Source organism: Micropterus dolomieu, linkage group LG03 (genome assembly GCF_021292245.1).
Source record: "Micropterus dolomieu isolate WLL.071019.BEF.003 ecotype Adirondacks linkage group LG03, ASM2129224v1, whole genome shotgun sequence".
In the NCBI taxonomy this organism is placed as follows: domain Eukaryota; kingdom Metazoa; phylum Chordata; class Actinopteri; order Centrarchiformes; family Centrarchidae; genus Micropterus; species Micropterus dolomieu.
In genome coordinates, this window is record NC_060152.1 from 24,150,657 (window position 1) to 24,171,270 (window position 20,614).

The following is a 20,614-nucleotide window of genomic DNA, read 5'->3' on the forward strand; positions in this document are numbered from 1 at the left end:
GATAGAAATAGTGTTTTGAAGAAAACTCCCAATAACAGTGAACATATAAACAGTAAATATGGCCAAACATGGACATTCCCCTGGTATATTTTTGAAAAATTGTGTAATTACTTTTGTATTTTAATTTCTTTTCATCAAATTTAGAGTTGTATTCCAGGTGTATTAGAAGATATTCAGTTGCATTATAATCTACAGGTTGATGGTTTTGATGGTGATATTGCTATTAAAATATTTTATACCAGCCGAGGATTTCCTTTATTGCATCTCCATTTACATTAGAAAATAAATAGGTTCAGTTGATTCATATTCCTTAGCTTCTGACTTATCAAAGGAGATCTATGCATCTAGGCCTAATGGTTGAGAAGTTATTACTGATTCATTTTGGGTATGTTATTTTGGCCGTTTTTCCTGGAAATAGGTTTCTGTTTCCAAAAGGTTAATTTCACAAACCACATCATTTGGCATTTTATGTGAATGTGATTTCCTCATTAAACTTGTAGATGGTAAATTATTTATCATTTTTGCTTAACAAGTCAGTCAACCTTTAATGATTTATATGACTGTGGAATAATGTGGAAGCAGAACACCAGTTTGACTTCTATGCACCTCCACTCCATTGCCCTTGAGGCCTGCCATGACTACATGATTCAGTCTAAACGGCTTTCCACACCAAACACAACACTGTCACTTTAAATACAAGCTGAACCTCTGTCACTGTGTTTGCACTCTGCAGGGGCGGGCAGTGCCTTGGCGGCCTCACACGATGCTTGAGGTTCTGTCGAGGGCATTTTAAGTTTTATAATTCCACACACATCTCAAGATTAGGGACAGGGGAGGCTGTGCCCCCAGTCAGCCCTCAAGGGTAACGTCACCCTAAAGTGCTGCATTGGAATTACAAACAACACAGATTTAGCACAAGCAGACGCCACTGATCAAAAGCCAATCAATACATGCTAGGAAGAAAGGCCTCACATCATACAACACAAATCAGAAGCACAGGTGTGTGGCTGCCAAAGCAGCAGATAGCTTAATTAAAACATATCAACTGAGCCCTCTGTGGTGAATTAATATTTCCTATCCTGCCAGCATGTCAGGGAAACATGCTATGATTTAAGAAAGAAATCATTTCCGGCTCAAGTGTCACTGTTCCAATAAGCGTTTATCACGTTGGTTGACTTGTAATTATTGTTAATGACATTGAGCTGATGACAAGCACGAGCACTACAAGTTATTACTCGACTAGGCAATGCTGATGACAAGTAAAATAACACCATCCGCTGAATTAGATGATGCTGTTTAACTACAGGTCGAGGAGGAAAGGAGCACACCGAATGATAGAGCCGCAGTGTAATTATTATACAATGGATCGCACACTGGCAGCTCCTTTATTAAATGGAGCAAGAAGAGCTATCATTCAGCTTCCTGTTGTTGGGTTGGAGTGGACACTGGTGACAAGCTCCACAAATGTGATGTGCTTTTTATGGTTTGAGGAGTGATTCTAAGATTCACTATGTGATACTCTGCGAGGATCCTCACCAGAACAGCTTGTGTGAGGTACTTCAGGATTCAGAGCCGGTAGAGTTTCAGACTCTTGTTCAAGGACACTTCACAGGACTGGTTACGGATGGGGCACACGCCATGTCACCCTGCAAGTTATGCTAGGTGTCAGCAAAAGTACAGGGCTACCAGAAAATCCCCTCTGGGTTTAATATGATGTTATTGTATCATGAAATGTGAAAAGGGTAGACTTTCTTGGTTTTGACATTGGTGCACCCCTTGGGATGAATTGTAAATCACTTTGGTGAACACTTCACTTTCCATATGTCGCCATCAGGTCAAACATTATATTTGTCCTATACTTTATGATCAAATCAAATTCCCCATCAGCCTCAGCTACACTTGGCGTTAATTTGAAAATCTACAAAAACATAGTTAACAATATAACTGCTAAAGATGTTAGCATCGTCACTGTATGCTAGCATTTAGGTAGCATGGCTGTACACTAAGGTCTTGTTAATATACACTGAACAAAATTATAAACCCAACACTTGTTTTTGCGCCCATTCATTGTGAGCTGAACTCAAAGATCTAAAACTTTCTCTATGTACATAAAAAGCCTATTTCTCTTAGATAATCCATCCACCTCAAAGGTGCGGCATATCAAGATGCTGGCCACAATAAAAGGCCACTAGAAAATGTGCAGTTTCACTGTATTGGGGGGGGGGCCGGAAACCAGTCAGTATCTGGTGTGACCACCATTTGCCTCACGCAGCGCAACACATCTCCTTCGCATAGAGTTGATCACGTTGTTGATTGTGACCTGTGGAATGTTGGTCCACTCCTCTTCAATGGCTGTGCGAAGTTGCAGTCAGTACATTTCACCTCAACTGGTTGTTAAAAAATTCTTGTAAGTGCTCTTATCATGTTTAATGCTCTCTGTGATGATTGCATAGCTTTGATTTAGTCATCAATAAAACATGTGTGTTTTAAGTAAACTTTGTTCCCTTGTTGTTCATTTCTCTAAAATTATGTTACCAAATCATTTATGGGGTTTTGGCAATTACTAAGACCCTCAGCCCTGCAGTTCCTTCTTTGTTTCATGACAAATTTCACTATTGGGAGATTATTTTTGCATCCTAAAAATAAACAGGTACTGATTGCTACCTGTGTGGAAGAAAGGCAAATTCTGAGTGTCATGTAATTTAACTTCAGGAAAAAAAAAAAGATGCAATCAAGTCTATTCAGTGCAGAGACAGTGGGGGCCAAGGCACGTAACAGGCATTTCATTTAAACTTTCACTAATATTTTTGTTGCAGTTCTCTTTACAAGGATATAATTGTTCCCGCTATGCAAACTGACATTTCAGCAAATCCACTGCTAATTGGTTCCACCTGTTTGATGTTTGAACTGCAAGACGAACAGCATGTAGCAATAAAATTTTGTACAAGTACCATTGCACTGTATAATTATTTGTATTATGCGCAAGCCCCATTTCAGAATACTATTTTTTGTACAAAACTTACTATTTTTGTGCAGCAAAACAAAACAATGCCCAAGCCTATCGTAAAATACGCCACAAATACCATCACAAGCTGTATGCAGTCTGGAAACATACAGAGGCAGATAAGATGTAGAGATGCAAGACTTTTATTTAAATCAAAATCAAGTGATGTTCTAAGATAATTTTGTATCCAAGATGAGCATAATTAATGAACAATGAATACATTTTAGAAAACAAAGCACAGATTTCCTTCAGTTGTCGCGCCAAGATGGTTTGCATCTCTGCTACCTTTCTCCCCCCCCTGTGCACTTTGTTCCCCCTCCCCTTCCGCAGATTGTTCCTCCCCGCTTCTCTCCTTTAGTTGTGGCCTTGGAGAGCCTCCGCCATGAACAGCTTCCCAAGGTTCTGCGAGGTGAACTCCTTCACGTTCTGGCAGTAGTTGTTAATTTGCCCTGTTGGATGGTAGCCACATGCATCCGCGCGCCCAAACACACCCCCACAGAAACATACACACATGCATTTGTACACCAAAATGCACACAAACAGGCGGGGGCGGGAGAAAGAGAGAGAGGGGGCAGAGCAAAACATCAAATTAGTGGGGAACGGAGTAAACATAAGAATCATAATGTTGTCTGAAGGCGGAGAAGTGCAGTGTGAAACAGGAGAGAAAAGGGGCGGTTGAATTGGAGATTGAGTCAGTAAAGTTTAAATTAATGTAATTTAAAGATAATGGCGGAGATAATTACAACAGAACTTTAGCTCCTGTAAAGGGAGCAGAGGCAGCTAATGGGAGTTTGGCGAGCAGGGGGTCTCTGTGGTGGAGATGGTGAGTAGTGTTCACGCATGGAGGTTGCAGTGCGTGCGTGTGTGTGTGTGCGCGTACCTGCAATAAGCAGTGTGTCCATGCGAGGTGGAGGCTGGGGGGGCTTAAACATTTTGTTGATGTCCTCCTCAGGCAGCGGGGGCTCCCCTCTACTCTGTCGCTGGGCGTTCTCCTGCTGCCGCCGCTGGAGGTACTAGAGGGAGGGACACAGAGAAAGAGGGGTTGGCATTGGAGGACAGACAAAAAAACCCCCGACATAGCAGTGAGAGTATGACAATGTGAGGAGAAGAGGAAATGTGTGACAATGACGTCAGGAAGGTAAGGAGTGGGAGTAAAGAAAGTGAGAAAAAAGGCAAGTGAGAAAAGTCAGGCACAGGAAGGAGAGAAATATAGTTCAAATGAGGCAGAGAGCACAAAGTGGAGAGTAAGAAGAAAAAAAGAGGAAGAAAACAGGCAAAGGAAACCGTAACAGGAAGGAAGAAAGATGTAACAAAACATGGTGATGAAAGAAGATATAGAGTAGACGGGGAGAGAAGAGTTATAAGTGCTGACAGGGATGGAGTGATTTGTGAAGGGGCTGACAGTCGGTAAATCAGTGAGGTGCCGGTCTCCAGAGATCCTAAAAGCCTTGTTAATTTAAGATTGAGCCGAGACTGATACAGAGCGGTGGACGGGAAGGTGGTGGCAGACGAGGAGGAAAAATGGCGTGGGAGCAACTTGAGTGCTTTCAACCAAACAACCCACAACACACCTGATGGCAATAGCTGACAAAAGCAAAGATAAAAAATAAGTAAAAATATAACTATTTGTTCAATTGAATCGTAAACCACAAAACACACTGCCGCCACTAGCACCAATAGGAAGCGCCGCGCTGCAGCACGTCGACCTTCGCGTGGGATAATGAAATGCAATGGGTGAGTCTCTCTCCTCATCCTTAGTCCTATACACACGAGACAGTGACAGCAGGAAGTGAGCAAGTCCAGCTGACAAGGGAGCAGAGAAGAAGAGCTGCTATGGGAGACAAGCAGGGCGGGTGGTGAGGCTGTTTTGACACGTGCCATTTGGTGACAGTGTATTTTGGCCTTTACTCCTCTAGCTTTTCCCCCCCTCTCACAGCACGACTTTTTGAGAATTGAGCTAAAATAACGAACGTTTGCACCTTCCATATGTAAATGTTGACATGCAATGCCTAAAAGTAAAGTCAAGGTAAGTAACAAAGATTTAATTGTTAAGTACAACTAAAACAATCTCCTTCAGGTCATTGTTTAGAAGAGGTACCTCTCGCTGCTATTTTTCCCCAGTATATATTTTTTTTCCCAAACTGCTCGGGCTTTGTCAAGACTGCCAGGTAACAGCAGAAGTCCTGCCACAAAGGCTGAATTGGAGTGAGGTCTGGACTCCTGTGGAGCTTTAGCTTTATGTTTGAGGTTGTCTTAGTGGAAAATAATCCTGTCACACGTCGCAGTTCTTTTACAGATTGCAGCAGGATTTTTATGGATTGCTGTAGCCTTCCAGGGCCTGCTGCAGAGAAGCACCCCCACAGCATGCTGCTGGAACTACCACGCTTCATGCTGGGCATGGTCTGTTTCTGGCAATGTGCTGTGTTTGGCTTTACTATGATGGTTAAGAATTCAAATTTTGGTATCTAGAGTCGAGGTCTTAAAGGGACCACTCTGTTCTGGTCTTTTTTTTCTGCCATGTGTGTGTGCGCCGATATGTCCAACACCCAAGTGGTTCCGCATGGATCCGAGCACACTCAGCGCTGATCATGTGGTACGTCATAATCACCAAGGGTGAAAATATTTCATTTTAATTATTATTATATAATCTGTTTGAGTTGACTAACCTGGTCTAATTATCCTCAGGTCCCCTTCGGATCAGGAGTCTCATTTGTAAAAAAATGTACAAATGACAGACCCCTAAAGGTTGCGTATAGACAAAACACAAAAAGTGCGCGTTCTGCTGATTTCCCTTTATAAATTACGATGAACTTCAAATGTGGTGCAGGTGAGTGAGCTACTTGTCTCACCCTTTGACCACCCATAGATGGTCAGTTAAATGCCCCTCATTACTATTAATGCGTACTGACTGCATGAAAAAAAGGACGGCAAATTCTGACAGAAAAGTTAAAAAAAAGAAGTTTAACTCAGTGTGACACTGAAGTTCTTGTTGTTGTGAAAAATGAAGTGAAGTGAGTAAACATGCACATACATGCATGCTTGTGTACAAGACAAAAGGGGAGCAGGAGAGCTCAATCCCCTTAATAACCCATCTGCAGGCTGGCCCATCCTTCCTGAAAAGAGACATATATGCAAGACGCACAGGACGATCCAGGTACATACTTTGGATTCCCTCGTTTGAATCGAGAGTAAACCAAATGCATTCCACTCATGTTTAAACATTTTATTTAGGCTACACAAACAGTCCATTCACTTAACGAGACTGCTGATGAGTTAAAAGAAAAATGACTTGTTTTATATGACATAAGCGGTATATTGAAAGATTTACTTAATAAATAGTGATATATTTTTTCATAACACGCACAGCGTTTGGCACAAATACCATAAGGCAACGAACATTTGATAATATATCAATCTATGCACTCGTATTTGCTCAACTGAGGCTTTGAAAATGGCATCAATGTGTCCCACATCTTATTTATGAGAATAAATTGCACTGCAATAAAGTATTAATTACTATGATTTCTGATTAAACCGTAAAACAAATTTGAGGCATTCTGTTGTAAAAACAGATCTCTGTTTATTATCCTAAATCATGGTTCTTTTTGTGTAAGCTGTGAGTTGTCTTAAATAGTTTTTTATTGCACTCTTAAGTAGGGTTGGGCGATGTCTACAAAATTTCCATCAGACGATGTCTGCAATGAGAGACATCGGAATGGACGATGTCATCGGGTGCGCGGGTGCGCGTGGGACAGCAGTCGTCTTATGTGCACGTGTTCTCGCACAATCGGTAAAAAAAATTGTTGGACTATTAACTTAAGTTACAAGTCGCGGTGGATATTTTATGCACGCAGCAGGTAAAGTAGCTGTGAACACACAGGGTGCAGATGTTGATTTCAGTCAATCACGATGCCGGCTCAATGTCATAATGTCTGTCGGCCATCACCAATGGCATCGTCTATCGGCCCAACCCTAAGGTAAAATCAATTAAACAGGTGGTTGTTTATTCAGAAAGGCTTTCACCTGTTTTTCAAATGAACTCATAATATATAACTATATTAGGTTTTATTGGCCTATATTTTACACAATAGTATCCATTTCAAACCGTTTCTTCCTTGTGCCATGTGAGTCGCCATTTCTCATTTCTCCAGTTTATGTGCATGGCTCAGAGTTTGCATGGAGTTTTTTTTTTTTTTATAGATCACAACCTTTGCTTGGGAAGTGGCATACACACGTTTCCATTCCTGTTTTGTGCGTACACACCGTTTATAAATGACACCCCAGATTTCTCTTTTTAAAAAAATTCATTCACCTTCAAACACTTTGTTTCAGTCTCTCACATGTCTTTTGGCACACTACAGTAGCCCAGATGTCACAGGAGTTTTTTTTTTAACAGCAATAAAGCTGGAAGTGACAACCTTTTTCTGAGTTCTGAGATGGGCTTCTTGGTGGCCATGTTATCTATTTAGCATGAACTACAACCATGTACATCCTTAGTCATGACTTGGGCTAGCCTTTCATGTGTTTATTTTTTGTATATAGCAAAAATAACTATATGGCTCAAAAGTAATGACTTGGAAAATACTGCTGAATCATCTGATGGTAGAGGAGTTGTGTCATTAACCATATATCACGATTCCTTGATTCACCTGATTAACACATTGCTCCATATCTAATCTTCTGTAAAGCGTTGCCTGCTTCTTTGGATGGAAAAGAAAAGACTAAAAAGTGAATATATCAGAGAGAGTGAGACACACATTTGCTGGTACAAAGACTAACTTGGCCACAGATTGTGCCTGGGAACCTGCTACCTACCAAATTTGGAGAGCTATAAATGAAAAATGGAGCCCTCTCAGCGCAGCGCCTTTTTGCAACTTTCTATGATGATTAATAAGGTTCCATTTGTCCGTGAAGCAGCAGGGTCAATAGCACAAGATTATATGGAGCAAGTACTGTAGGTGTCTGAAAGGTGTAATAGGGGCTCACTTTCTTTGTCTCGGTGAGCGCTGGTTATTCATTGTACAGAACCGTGTGAAACATGAACAAAGTAGACACCGCATAAGGGGTTGTCTGTGTGATATTGTGTATGACACGAGTGTGTGTTTGTGTGTGAGGGGTAAGGCTTGGGGGGTGGGGCTGTGATGATGAGAAGTTCAGTAGGAGAGGATGAGGATAATAATGCCTGGGGTGTTGGTGATTGGGGAGGGTGGGAATGTGTGGCTACGTGTGTGTGTGTGTCTTCGCGGCCCAGGTTTGTGAATGCCTTGCGCGCATATGGCTGACTACCTGCGGTCACAGATCCATGCGTGTTGTAAGTCTGCCTAATGTGTGTGAACTTGGCCGTGGTTTTATCCGCAGTCGGCCGGGAGGATGATGACTCAGCCCGGATGAACATTAACACTTCAGACATTTCCTCGTTTCCACTTGCAGAGAATAATGACAGAATAATGTAGTTGTTTGAACGTAGGTGTAGGTTTATACGCACGCACTCTGCGCACACCAGTGAGTCACCTTGTGCCTCTGTGCCTCCATTATCCTGAGTAATATGTGTGTGTGTGTGTGTGACCTGTGTGTGTGTGTGTGTGACCCTTTGTGTGTGCGTGTGTTGCCGGATGTTTATGATGCATCTAGCTGAGGCTGTAGCTGCAGATGGTACGTGGCTGACTCTTAATCTGTGTGTGTGTGTGTGTAAACATTTTGTACTGGCCTTTTTTTGGTGCTTCTGGCTGAGTTTGTGTATGTAGGTGGTGTGTGCGAGTCTTTGCATGCAGAATGTGCGTTTTACGAAGTGCTACTGTTGCTGCTTTTAAATCAATTTTGAGTTTCACAAAATAAAGAAAGGGTCCATTTCGGATATTAATGCTAAAACGGAGTCCATATGTATCAGTGGTATTTGAAGGCTGGCAACCTTAAGAACCTAGTCTTCCTGAGGATAAAAAAATAAATTTCACTGAAGTCCTTTTTGTAGTGATGAAAATGACCAAATCCTTGACAAGAAAAACAGTGTAACGGATGGAGAAAAGGCGTGTGCGTCTGAAACTGAATTGACCCTGATGTGCGGTGAGGTGAGGGACGAACACTACGACACATTTGAGAGTTAGGGCAAGTCAGGTCAAAACAACAGAAATAACTTTTGAACCTTTGCTTGAAGAGGTGTTGGTGGTGTTTATTTGCTTTTGGCAGATTTTGAAGTTAAAGCAGCATCTAGAGTAAAGCATTCTTTATCATGTGTTTTCTATCATTTTATAGCATGTTCTCTTTTAATGGTACATTAATTAAGTAAGTGAAAAGGCAGCCAGATGCCCTGATCAACTGCCTTAAGAGGTCTTTTGGCTCTAAAACAGACCTGTGGAAAACTCAAAGTGTCCAAAATGCATAAAAGATATAGAAAATCATGTTTTTCCCTGCACACTTTAACATTCTCAATTTCACCTCAAAAAAACACACCATGATGATGTAAGTGATGGTTACGACACACCAGTCAGATCCCCTCGGATATTACTAAACAATGAAATTAAATTATTAGCTGCATTTATGCGGATGTGCTGCTTCAGGTACTGACTGTGAGACCACAAAGTCCAGTTTGAGTATAAGAGTTGTGAGTTTGAAGTCTCAGACGCAAAACCACTGCACAGAATTGACAACTTTGGAAAATTATCACGCCTCAGGAATGTGAGCTGACATGTATTTGATTGGGCAACACAGCACCTTGTCGGATGACGACGCATTGCGGTCCAGCAAAATGTGAGCGAGGTTCAACTTTTTTTGCCAGACGATCCTGCTTTAAAGACAAGGCCCATAATCGGTACTTAGCTAACGTTTTTTCATTTTCCAACGGCATCTTACAGGCCAGACTGAAGAAGGTGGGAGAGAGATAGGCTGCTATTCATAGTAAATGGGACCTGTCCAGGGGCGTTTCCAGGCTCTTGAAACATTGGGGGCTTAGCCCAGCCCAGAAATCTTTCATGTTTTCAACCCCCACCCCCCGTTGCCATCTTACCAAAGTACGTTTATAAAGCAACAGTAAATGATTTAATTTTTATATATATCTCCTACATTTATTATGATTTTTATAATTACTACTGATAATAATTAACACTGATAATATTAATTAGGGGGGTCTGGGGGTCCTCCCTCTGAAAAAATTTTTTAAACACTTAATTTCCTGCTTTCTGGTGAATTTATTTGTACCAATTTATTGAGGAAATGTCTGAGATGACAATTCAAAATAAAAAAAATATAGTCTAATATAATGCAGTAAGGCTGTCAGGCATTCTGTATTGCTCTCAGATATGTTTCTCCTGTAGATCAACCTTTCTCATACAATTTAATCCCAGCTGAGTCTACATACATGCAGGCATGCCTGAAGTAGCCTAAAGTCGTTCTTCATGTGCATATGGCACCTTTTCATCTCAATGATAAATTAGCTAAATTAATTTTAATAAAGTAAAAAAATATTTATTAATGAAATATTGGGGGGTCTGGGGGTCCTCCCCCTGAAGATTTTGAGCAGTAAACACTTAATTTCCTGAATTCTGGAGACATTTCTGCACCAATTTATGGTGGAAATGGTTGTTAGTTTTATAAAGGGAAGGACAAAATGTAGGTGGCAGGTGATAATTCAGAATATAAAAATATAATAGAATGTAATGTAGTAATCAGTAGCTTATTCTTGGTTTTAGTTTATATCTATAAATCGGTTATTTTCGTGCAGTTAGCGAATTATTTTTTTTTTGACCCACAACACAAGAAACAGGGGGACGGAGTGGGGGCTAGTAAGATATGTGATTGGGCCAGCCCAACGTCAGTATTGGCTTATGCTTTATGGGAGATCGTTGCACATTTTTTTATATAAATAAATTATTTGACTTGTAGCCTATTCGATGAGACAAGCGCACTGCTCTTCACCAGAGAAAGAAAACCGAAACTGAAAACACTTTTGATCAGACAGAAATATCACCACGATTCCACAGAAATGTTCACTTTTAAAGTGCAGCTCACAGCCGCTTTAGAGGGAATGAAGCATCCTGGAGACAGTGAAACAGTAGTGTCTCACAGTGAGGGGGACAGAAACGGCAGCACACAGAGCGACAGGTGTCATGATATTGTCTCACTACTTTGCGGCGACTGTCAACTGTTTGTGTTATTACATTGACTAGACACTGACCGACAACATTTATATTTAAATGTAGGCTATTGATTACGATTTTACTAGAGACAATTCAGAAGTTGCGGACAAGCCCTGAAGCTGTGAGCATTGCGCGCGCTCTCTCTCTCTCCTCTCATGCTTACTCGCAAGCAGGTTGAGTAATGGCGGGGGGGTCATGTTACGTGAACTTCAAACAAAATGTAGCAATATTATTGCGAGTAGCCTCCGCTCTTTCCCTCAGCTCTTATCCGCTGCATATTAACATGGAAAATATTTTTGTTTCTGTTGTTGAGTTACATTTGGGGCTACAGTGAAAACATCCGGGGCTAAAGTCACGGAAAAATGACCTGGCGACGCCATTGGGTTGTACCCTGTCTCATGCCCAATGTCAGATGGGATTACCTCCAGCCCCCAGGACCCTCTAAGATAAGCAGGTGTAGTTTATGGGTGGATGGATAGATCGATGTAGAATGGATACATCTCAGTAGGAATTGATTATTGAAAATGACGTTTGTTTGTTTATCTGATATTTCCCCACACAGACACTCTGAACAGAGTTTGTGGAAGTCTTTCATCTGGTGAAATTCATTGACAATGTAACTCAGTAGAGGAAATTAGCTTGTGTTAAAGTTATGTTGATTACATTGATCACATTTGAATCCCAGTGATAAGGCACTGCTTCATCAAAATTAAAGTAGAGAGAGAATAGTTAAACACAGCAGGTTGATGAACAGGCTTTGATACGTCTTCTTCACTTTGCTGTAAAGAGTTTTAATAGTTTTCTAAGGCCATGCTCATGCGCTTCTTCTCTGATTACCTTCTTTGTTGGTTATGTGTCCCTAGACCTGCAGATTACCTTGGTCACATGGGGTTGTTATTGTCTTCTACTTTCCTCTGGAATTAATGAATTCAGTTCTTTAGCTATCTGACAACATTTGAAAAACAGTGTGTTATGTAAGATTCAGAGATTCACTACAATGCACTGGATACAATTGTAAGACGCTTTTATCTGTGTGTCTTACATTTTTTTCCACCTCTTACACAAAATGGGATCAGGTTGAGGCTCAACAACACTTTGGCATCTGGACAAGAGGAGCTAGGACTCAAACCACTAACCTTACAGTTAAAGGGCAAACCAGCTCTGCTGCCTGAGCTACAGCGGCTGAGACCCAGCAACAGATCAGCTTGTTTCACCGAAACTAACTTCTGCAGGACCAACCCGGTCTCACTCCCAAGTCGTCACATATGGACGCTTGGTCAAGAGCCATAATCGTCAGTTTGTGACGCACTAGGGATCCCTTTGACGTCATAGTTCGACGTATTGAGGGAAGCCCTGTTGTGTCAGTTTTTGATGGTAAAGGCAAGTATAATATTTAAGAGAAAAAACGAAGTAAGGAGGTGATTGGGGTGGATAGAGGGCCAGAACCCGGACCTTGAAGCAGGAGAACAGGGTTTGTGTCCCGTGCAAAACAAAACATTAAATGTTTTTATTTAGGCGAGTGAGGTAAATTGACATTAACGTTAGTTAACTTAAGTCTTAATTGACATACATAGCTATTTTAACCCAAACCATGATCTTTTCCTAACCTTAACCAAGTAGTTTTGTTGCCTAAACCCAACTAAGTACTTTCTGTGCCTAAACCTAACGAAACTGCAACGTTTCACGACTTTAATTATGCGCGTTTCAACATGGCAATGTATCGAAACGTTACGTTTTATCTTGAAAGTGTAACCGGATATTGCATATTTATTGTTGCTAAGCGTTGCTAACTTGACTGTGGATCCCTAAACGTCAATAATTGATGCAAAAGGGCTACCCAAGTCTTTAAAAAGCGACGACAAAGGGCCTTGACCATGCGTCAGACATTTGACGAGTAGGGAGTGAGACTGTGTTTGCAGGACGCTGACCATGTGTCGCTTGGAGGTGATGTAGATTTTAACACGCTCAGCGCTAAATTGACAAAGATGCTGCTTTTGTTTTCTAAATGTGTTTGAACCTAAATTCTTTTTATTCGATTTCCTGCATGAAAGAAAGCTAAACCTGTTTACATTCTCTGCAGTGTCTCTGTTTGTATCTCAGGAGACTTGCAATGAGACAGATTCCCTCATGCTGTGTGTGGCAATTGGATGTAATAGTCCATTTACCACTGTAATGCTGTAATACTGTGTGCAAATACCACAGCGTGCCTGTGTGTGTGTGTGTGTGTGTGTGTGTGTGTGTGTGTTTGTGATGATATCCTAGCCAGTGTTTTCCTTGAAATCCGACCAGAGCAGCTTCTGTAAAATAGGACTATCGTCATCATGACCTCTTCTGTTTTCCCAGCTGTATCTGAGCTAAGATGTGAGGCTTTTACTGCTCTTTTTTTCCCCGGCTCCGTGTTTGTTATACATCTGGTGGTCAGTGATGAGAGGAGCACATCCCCGAGTCACAGCGTGGCCTTTCCTGCTCCATTTGAAACTGCTTTGATGAGCAGCGGCTTTAAGAACACACAGTGTCAATGAAAACACTTTGATATCTTGCTCCAGCTGTCAGTTTTTGTCTGGTATTTTTCAAGCGCTGGCCAATGGAATATAAGTAGTTGAATAGTGTCCCTCTTTAGAAGAAGGTCCTTCTTGCAAAGAAATGCAGATGCAGCACACACATAATAAGCCTTTCCCAGTCAAGTAGGCAATTAGATTGTGCATAAGACATAAAGGAACTATGTTTGATATTAAAATTAATACAATTAACCAGTGTGTATTTACCACCACAATTATGTCTGTCTTGTCACTAGACAAGGTAATTAGGAAGCGTTATTATGGCAGCAGAATATGGAGTGAGATGTAAAGATTGTGCCTCCCTTAATAGGACTGTACTGTGCAGTTGGAAGAATCAATCCTCTCTTTGTTTTCCCAAACTGCGGTGTCAGCAGATTCTTAATTTTTCATGAAAACTTTGGCTTGTGTGCTACTCATATATAGTAGTAACACACATACACACACACCTAAGCTCCCTGTATCCCTCTTGTCATTTGGCATTCCACACATAGTGCTGTTGAATGAATGTATAACCTTCCTCCATCAAACTGCTTAACTCTTTGTGCATACAGTATAACTTGTCTGACTGCCAAGATTCAGGAAAGCACGCTCCTTAACTACAAGTGCAGTATAATCAATATAGCCCGCTTTTGCTCGCAGCCACCCTGCAACATGTTTATGTATTTCACTGTGATGTTCAGGTTGGAATTACTGCAAGATGAGCTCTTGCAGTAACTTCTCCGCCATGTAGAAGACTACAGATCGTGACTTGCATGTAACAGGTTAGGGAAGGGTTTTATTTAAGCAACTAGTAGTAGTAGTAGCTAAAGAGAATGTACAAAATTACATCTCATTACAGGAAGTGTCTTCTTGGATAACTTTGAAAACCGATATGAATAATAAAAATATTTATTTGGTGTCATTGAGGAAAGATGTTAAGCTGTGTGGAGTATTCTACGTGTTTAAAAATTAGATGGTCTTCTATATTTATTGTCTATATTTACTTTCTTTTAACTGCCAGGGCTGTTTTGTAGCTGCTGCTGTTTTAACTAGCTTACCGAGACGACTCTTCATCCAGAGAGTCAACTTTATGTGCCTCCTCTTCAGATACTCCAGCACCTGACCTGCTCCCATGCCAGTAAGTCAGCTTTGTAAATTTTGCAGTTCACAACCTTTTTGGCTGAGTAAAGAGTCAATCACTGATCTTGTGTTGTTTTACTGTTCACATTACTTCACTCTGTTAAAGTGACAGTGTCGCTACGGCCCAGATGACGTCATGAACAAATCGATTTATTAAATTTGTTGGCAACAAATTTAATAAATGATTTTTGTTGATTACGGCGATTATTTGTTGCACCCCTAGCCTGTACTCCTTTAGGTGGCAGAGAATGTCTGCCACTGATGTTTCTGATAATTATGGTAATAAAACGTGCCATCACAGGTTCTTTGTATGGCTTTTAAAAACTATGTAAATGTGAAAGCTACCCGCACTGTATCAACAAAATTCAAGGTTAAACTGAAGCAGCTGTTTACAAAACTTTTTCAGATTAGAGAACATAATATCCGATTAGAGCAATGCAAAGTTAAAAAGGATAACTGTATATACAGCATGTAATGTATGCAGTCCTTTCAGTAAGTGGAATAGCACAACTGAATTTGTCACATGGTTAACAAGGCAATTCAGATGAAAATGAAAACACAAGTAAGTCCAGGCTTGCCTCCAGGCATGATGCTACACGCATGTCTTATAGGGTGTCAGAGAGATCTTTCACACACCAGTGCTGAGGTAAGACTAGAGAAGAGTCAAGTAAAATGTTTTTTCTTTGATTAGCATGGGCATAGTGACAGAAAATCTCTCAGATTGGCACACAATAACACAAAGACAGTGATGTGTTTTTCGCAGTCTGCAAAAGTAATTTAATTGCCCCCAAGAAATAAAGCTCTTATCTTAGAGGAGGTTTTGTGTTTGCATTCTGTTCTCGTGCCCCTTTTTCCACTGCAGTGAACTTGCATTGTCTGCCAACCCTGGTCTCTTTCTCACACACACACACACACACACACACACACACACACAGACACACGCACACACACACACACACAAACATATACACGCACGCGCAGCTGTAGTCAGAGGGCAGAGTAGTCTTTTCATGCATGGCTCACTGTGCTTATGTAAGAGAGTACTTAAACCTGGTTACATCACATAACAGGCAGCACTGTGTCAGTGGGTCACTGTGCCACACAACCACTGAACTACATACACACTCTATGTTGGGCCCTTCACTGGGCATGTGTGAATGGAGCATCCCCGTGTGCACTGAGGCACACATTTTGGGGCGGGTCATTCAAACCTGTGTGCACGCATGTATTTACACGTGCGTATGTTGGTTATGCCAGCTGATGTACAATAGAAAATAGAAAAGAAATATGACTTATGTTGCCCAGTTTAAGAAATCCGAAGACAGCTTTTATTATGGAAAATGTGCCATTGCTGCGCCTAAAGAGTGCCAGTAGGGGGGCCTCTCTGTTTTCAAATTCTATTCCTTGTGTATCCTCTTCTCACCCTTTACCCCAGCTCCTGCTCTTCATACTCCCTCCCCAGCTCCGCCTTTCTGCCAGCAGAACAGCCCATCTCTGTCTCTCTCTTTTTCTCTCAGTTTCTGTTTAGTGCACACATAGACACACACACACACACACACACACTCTCCCCAGGGCTTGAACGAAGGCAGGACCAACCACTCCCACTGTTCTATAGTTCCATGAAAAACACAAGAAGAGAGACACAGACAGAGAGGGGAAGAGAGCTAGGGAGGGAGGAGCATAGCTGCGCTGAAGCCGAGCCCCCTCTGTGGCTCAGAACGCAGAGTGGAGCAGACGGCAACAGCCACACAAACACACTCTTCTCTCAGTTACATGCACAGTCACACACATACCACACACCAGCACAGCCGCCGCCGCCGCCGCCAACACCACCACCACCACCACCACCACCACACACACACAGTGACGGCTGCCAAGCACTGTGGGAAGCAAGTCGTCAGGGAGAGAGCTTGAGAAGAAAGAGGGATTGCAGGGGGAAGAAAAGAAAAAAGAGTTCGGGGAGGCACCTTGTGGATCAGAAGGGATTTTCCTCTGTGTGAGTGCGCGTCTGGATAAGGCTATCTGCTTCTTCCTGAACGAGCGGAGTTTTTACCGAAGCTTTTTCTTTTTGCTCATCCTCCACGCCGGTCTCCAGCGAAATCTACCTATCTATCCCCGGAGCTTAACAAAAGAGGGAGGGAGAGAGAGAGAGTGAGAAAAAAAGCAATCACAGCTTCAGCTCCAGACCACCCTCTCTCCTCCTCCTCCTCCTCTTCCTCCTCCTCCTCCCCGTCCTCTTCCTCCTCCTCTCCTCCTCTCCTCTCTCCAGGTCCACATCCATTTGTGAGTTCATCGCTGATTTAACTGTCTTGTGAGGAAAGAGCAAAGGACAGCGTGTTATCCAGGATACAGACGAGTCCCCCTGGTGGGATCAGGGTCTCGTCTGGTGTGAGAGAGAGAGAGAGAGAGAGAGAGAGAGAGAGAGAGAGGTGGGACGAACGAGACAGGGAAACGGATACACAGGAAGAGAGAAAGAGACGGAGAGAGACAAGAGTAACAGACGGCTGAAAGCAAATTGAGGGGCATGTTCAGGGCAGCAGTGAAGAAGAAGAGTGAGTCTGATTTTTAGAGCGGCGAGTGCAAGGAACCGGCAACTGGATCCCATTTATTTCTCCCTCCTCCTCCTCCTCATCCTGTTCTTCTTCCCTCTTCTTTACCAGCTCTCCGTCCTGCTCTTCAATCTCCCCTTTTGTTTCCCATATTACCTCCTACTGTTCCTTCATTTCTTCCTTTCCTCACCCTCCAACTCCTTGTCTCCCAGCCCCTTCTTTACTGCCACTCCGGATCCTCGCCATCTCTCTTTCCAGATCCCCGGGAAAGGATGGTTTAGTGAGGCTCTCTGTGAGCTCCCAGACAAGTAGACAGACAAAAATCCCAAGTACTATCTGTCCTTCTATCTGTCCCTTCCTCTGTGCGTTTATCACACATACACCTCAGTGAGAGGGGAGCGTTCTCTCTCTCTGCATCCTCCACCCCTGGAAACGGTCGTCTGAAGGATCCAGGCCATCCCCTTGGTGTGATCATACCCCACCTGCGAGCTTCTATCTCCAGCCTCCAGGACCTTAAATTGGATTCCAGCTACATGGGAAAACGTTTGGAGCAGCAACCAATGTACCCCCACTACACCTACTACTACCCCCACTATCTCCAGACCAAGGTAGGTTACCCCTCAAACTCAAAGGAAAGAAACGTGTTTGTGTGCTGCAAATACACATCAGTTTTTTCATTGTGGAACTCTCTCAAAACCCATCTGACAACCTTTCTTTCAATTAACACTCTATCTTTCCTCTCTGCTGCCTATTTAACTCTCCTTCCCAATCAGCATGGTCACGAGTGTTTGATTTACATCTCAACTGTGTCATGTTCCTCAATCTATGGACCAGGACCCAAAAAGGGGTCTCATCGTAGCATATCTAAAGAGTGAGATCGTGTTTTACCAAGCCAGGAAAAGAGCAAAATGTACGCACTTCAGGTACTATGGTGAAACACCTTGAAACAGCACCGAGATAGATGCTGAAATTGCCTCGCAAGACAGCTTGCTAAATGGCACCTTGTCCCCTCTCCCCCATCTGTTTCTGAGCAGGGAGGTATTGGTGTCACCCAGCTGGGTTTTTCCTTTTCCATTCACACTGAGCACTTGACCTTCATCCTCCCCTCTCTGACCCCACCAGCTCGAAGTTCAAGTTCAGGGCATGAGGCCCACCCTTCCCTCAGCCCTTGTTTTCTCTCCTACTTTGTCCGTCTCCCGCGCCCTTCATTGGCCATCCCCAGCTCATATTCACCCATGATAGCATGTTGTAGACATGATTGATGGAACCTGCTACGCATCTCAGATTACCAAGAATACAGAAAGTTTTTTTGTCTTTGTTTTTTCAGTTTTATTCCAATTCTCTTACTCACACATTGCATGCACACACAGATCCACACACGCACACAAGATATTTCTTATATCTCTGAGTCCTCTACCACGAAGAAGAGGAAAATGGATCACTGAGGCCTGATCGATTGCTCCCGCATCATATCACCCAGCCCGCCATTCCCTTTGTCTGCTGTGATTCATTTGTTTTTTTCCCTTTTGTGTGATAGTAAGTGTGAGGAGTTGGCAGGTTTGGTGCAGCATTTAGTAAATGTGTACATGTCAGTAGGCAGGAGAGATGGAGAGAGAAGCAAAGATAAAAGCGTAGGCGTGGGATGCTATGAGAATAGAGTGATCACGCTGTTGGGTGGACACTGAGTGGGAAGAGCAGGTAAGACAATTATTGCTCCACTGTTAAAAATATGTTGAACCTTGAACCAAACTGCATGATGCATTTGCAGGCCAGTAGTAACACATCTAGTATGAATGTGGAGCCCTATATGCTATTATTTGAACTGAGAACACATTGGTAGTCTTAATCAAGTTTCTTTCCCCACATTCCAGTCCAAATGATTTAATACTGAGCATCTGGCCAATTTAAATTTTTTTTCTTTGGACAACTGCATAGTTCACACGACATACCTGAGATAACCCAAATAGCTCTGCATCCCCACGCTAAAAAAATAAAATGCCAAACTGTAAAAGTCTAAATATCTCTTGTAATTTCAAAACTATTGACCAAAAAGACGGAACCCCCTACAAACAACATCTAAAGCACAATCACAATTGCTACAATATCAAATTTGTTACATTAGGAAACACAAATATTACTCCTTATTTAAAAAGGGTTCTGAACACATTTTCACTGCTTTTTATAACACATGCGTTTCTGCCGCACGTTGTGGATAATATTAGTTTACGACAATTACTGTACGGATGAAAGCTGATACTGATCAACTAAAAGAATGGCGAAAAGGGTTGCAGTTTTGACATAATTACACTCTTAATGAAAGTTTTACTTTTTAATGAAAAGATCTATTCTATTTAGTTAAATTCACACTGCCTCAGCTAAGTCAAGTACATACTGACTGAAATGTAGGCTTTTATTGATTAGCTTAAACATTACTGGCTTATCTGTTGATCTTGGAGCTGCACACATTCACATCTGGGAGCTGTCTGATGTTTTTAAGAATGTGCTCAAGATGAACAAACAGAAGCTGGAAACTGTTTGTTAATGCACATCTGTGATTTGGTTGTAATAAACAACATCTTCAATGACGAACGCCTTTTTGCTTGCTAATCTGGAGGAGGAAATGCATGTCTGCTACTGGATAATAAAAACTGTTCTTTCTAAATTTCCTTTTAATGAAAGAAACTTCAAGGATATAAATGGTAATTGTCTCTTGGCAAAATTGTTTTTCTTTTTGTAATAGATTTTTTCACTGAACAGAATTATTTCATTAAATTAAAATGAAAAAAACAGAATTAATCTTCCTGATAAATTCAATTTTTAAACAAGTCATGCTTAGAAAAATATTGACAGCATGCTGGAAAAAAAACATAAAATAATTGTGATTGTGTCATTTTTTTAAATGAACTTAAAAGGAAACCTTATTTCATATTCTTGCAATAACAAAGAAGCAGCATTTCTAATCAACCCTGTCAGTGAATCCAGGAGCATCCAATAAAATTCACTTTGTGATTTGGCGGGTTTATTGCACAAGATTTTTTGCTGCATGCGATGTATGTTAGATTGACTTAATTTGATGTGTGTCTGTCACACCATTTTATGTGTGCAGATGTCACCGTGTCACACTGCTGTCTCTTATTCTTCAGTTCAAGGTCATGTAATTTCTCTGAAGTATCTGCAACAGGTATCTGGCCCAGACCATCACTTCATTCCTTACACTCCATCCACCCCCCCCCCCCCCCCCCCCCCCCCCCCCCC

General features: G+C 41.9%; 1 protein-coding gene across 1 annotated transcript in view; it reads right to left on the bottom strand.

Annotated features, from left to right (window-relative positions):
- Nucleotides 1-3,131: 3,131 nt before the first annotated feature.
- The window catches only part of LOC123968596 (eukaryotic translation initiation factor 3 subunit H), a 78,226-nt gene continuing 60,743 nt past the window's right edge, over nucleotides 3,132-20,614 (bottom strand). Inside the window, exons 7-8 of the mRNA XM_046045461.1 lie at nucleotides 3,885-4,017; nucleotides 3,132-3,453 (exon numbers count right to left, since the gene is read on the bottom strand). Of these exons, the coding sequence (XP_045901417.1) occupies nucleotides 3,359-3,453; nucleotides 3,885-4,017 (228 nt within the window). The 3' untranslated portion in view covers nucleotides 3,132-3,358. The remainder of the gene's footprint in view (nucleotides 3,454-3,884; nucleotides 4,018-20,614) is intronic.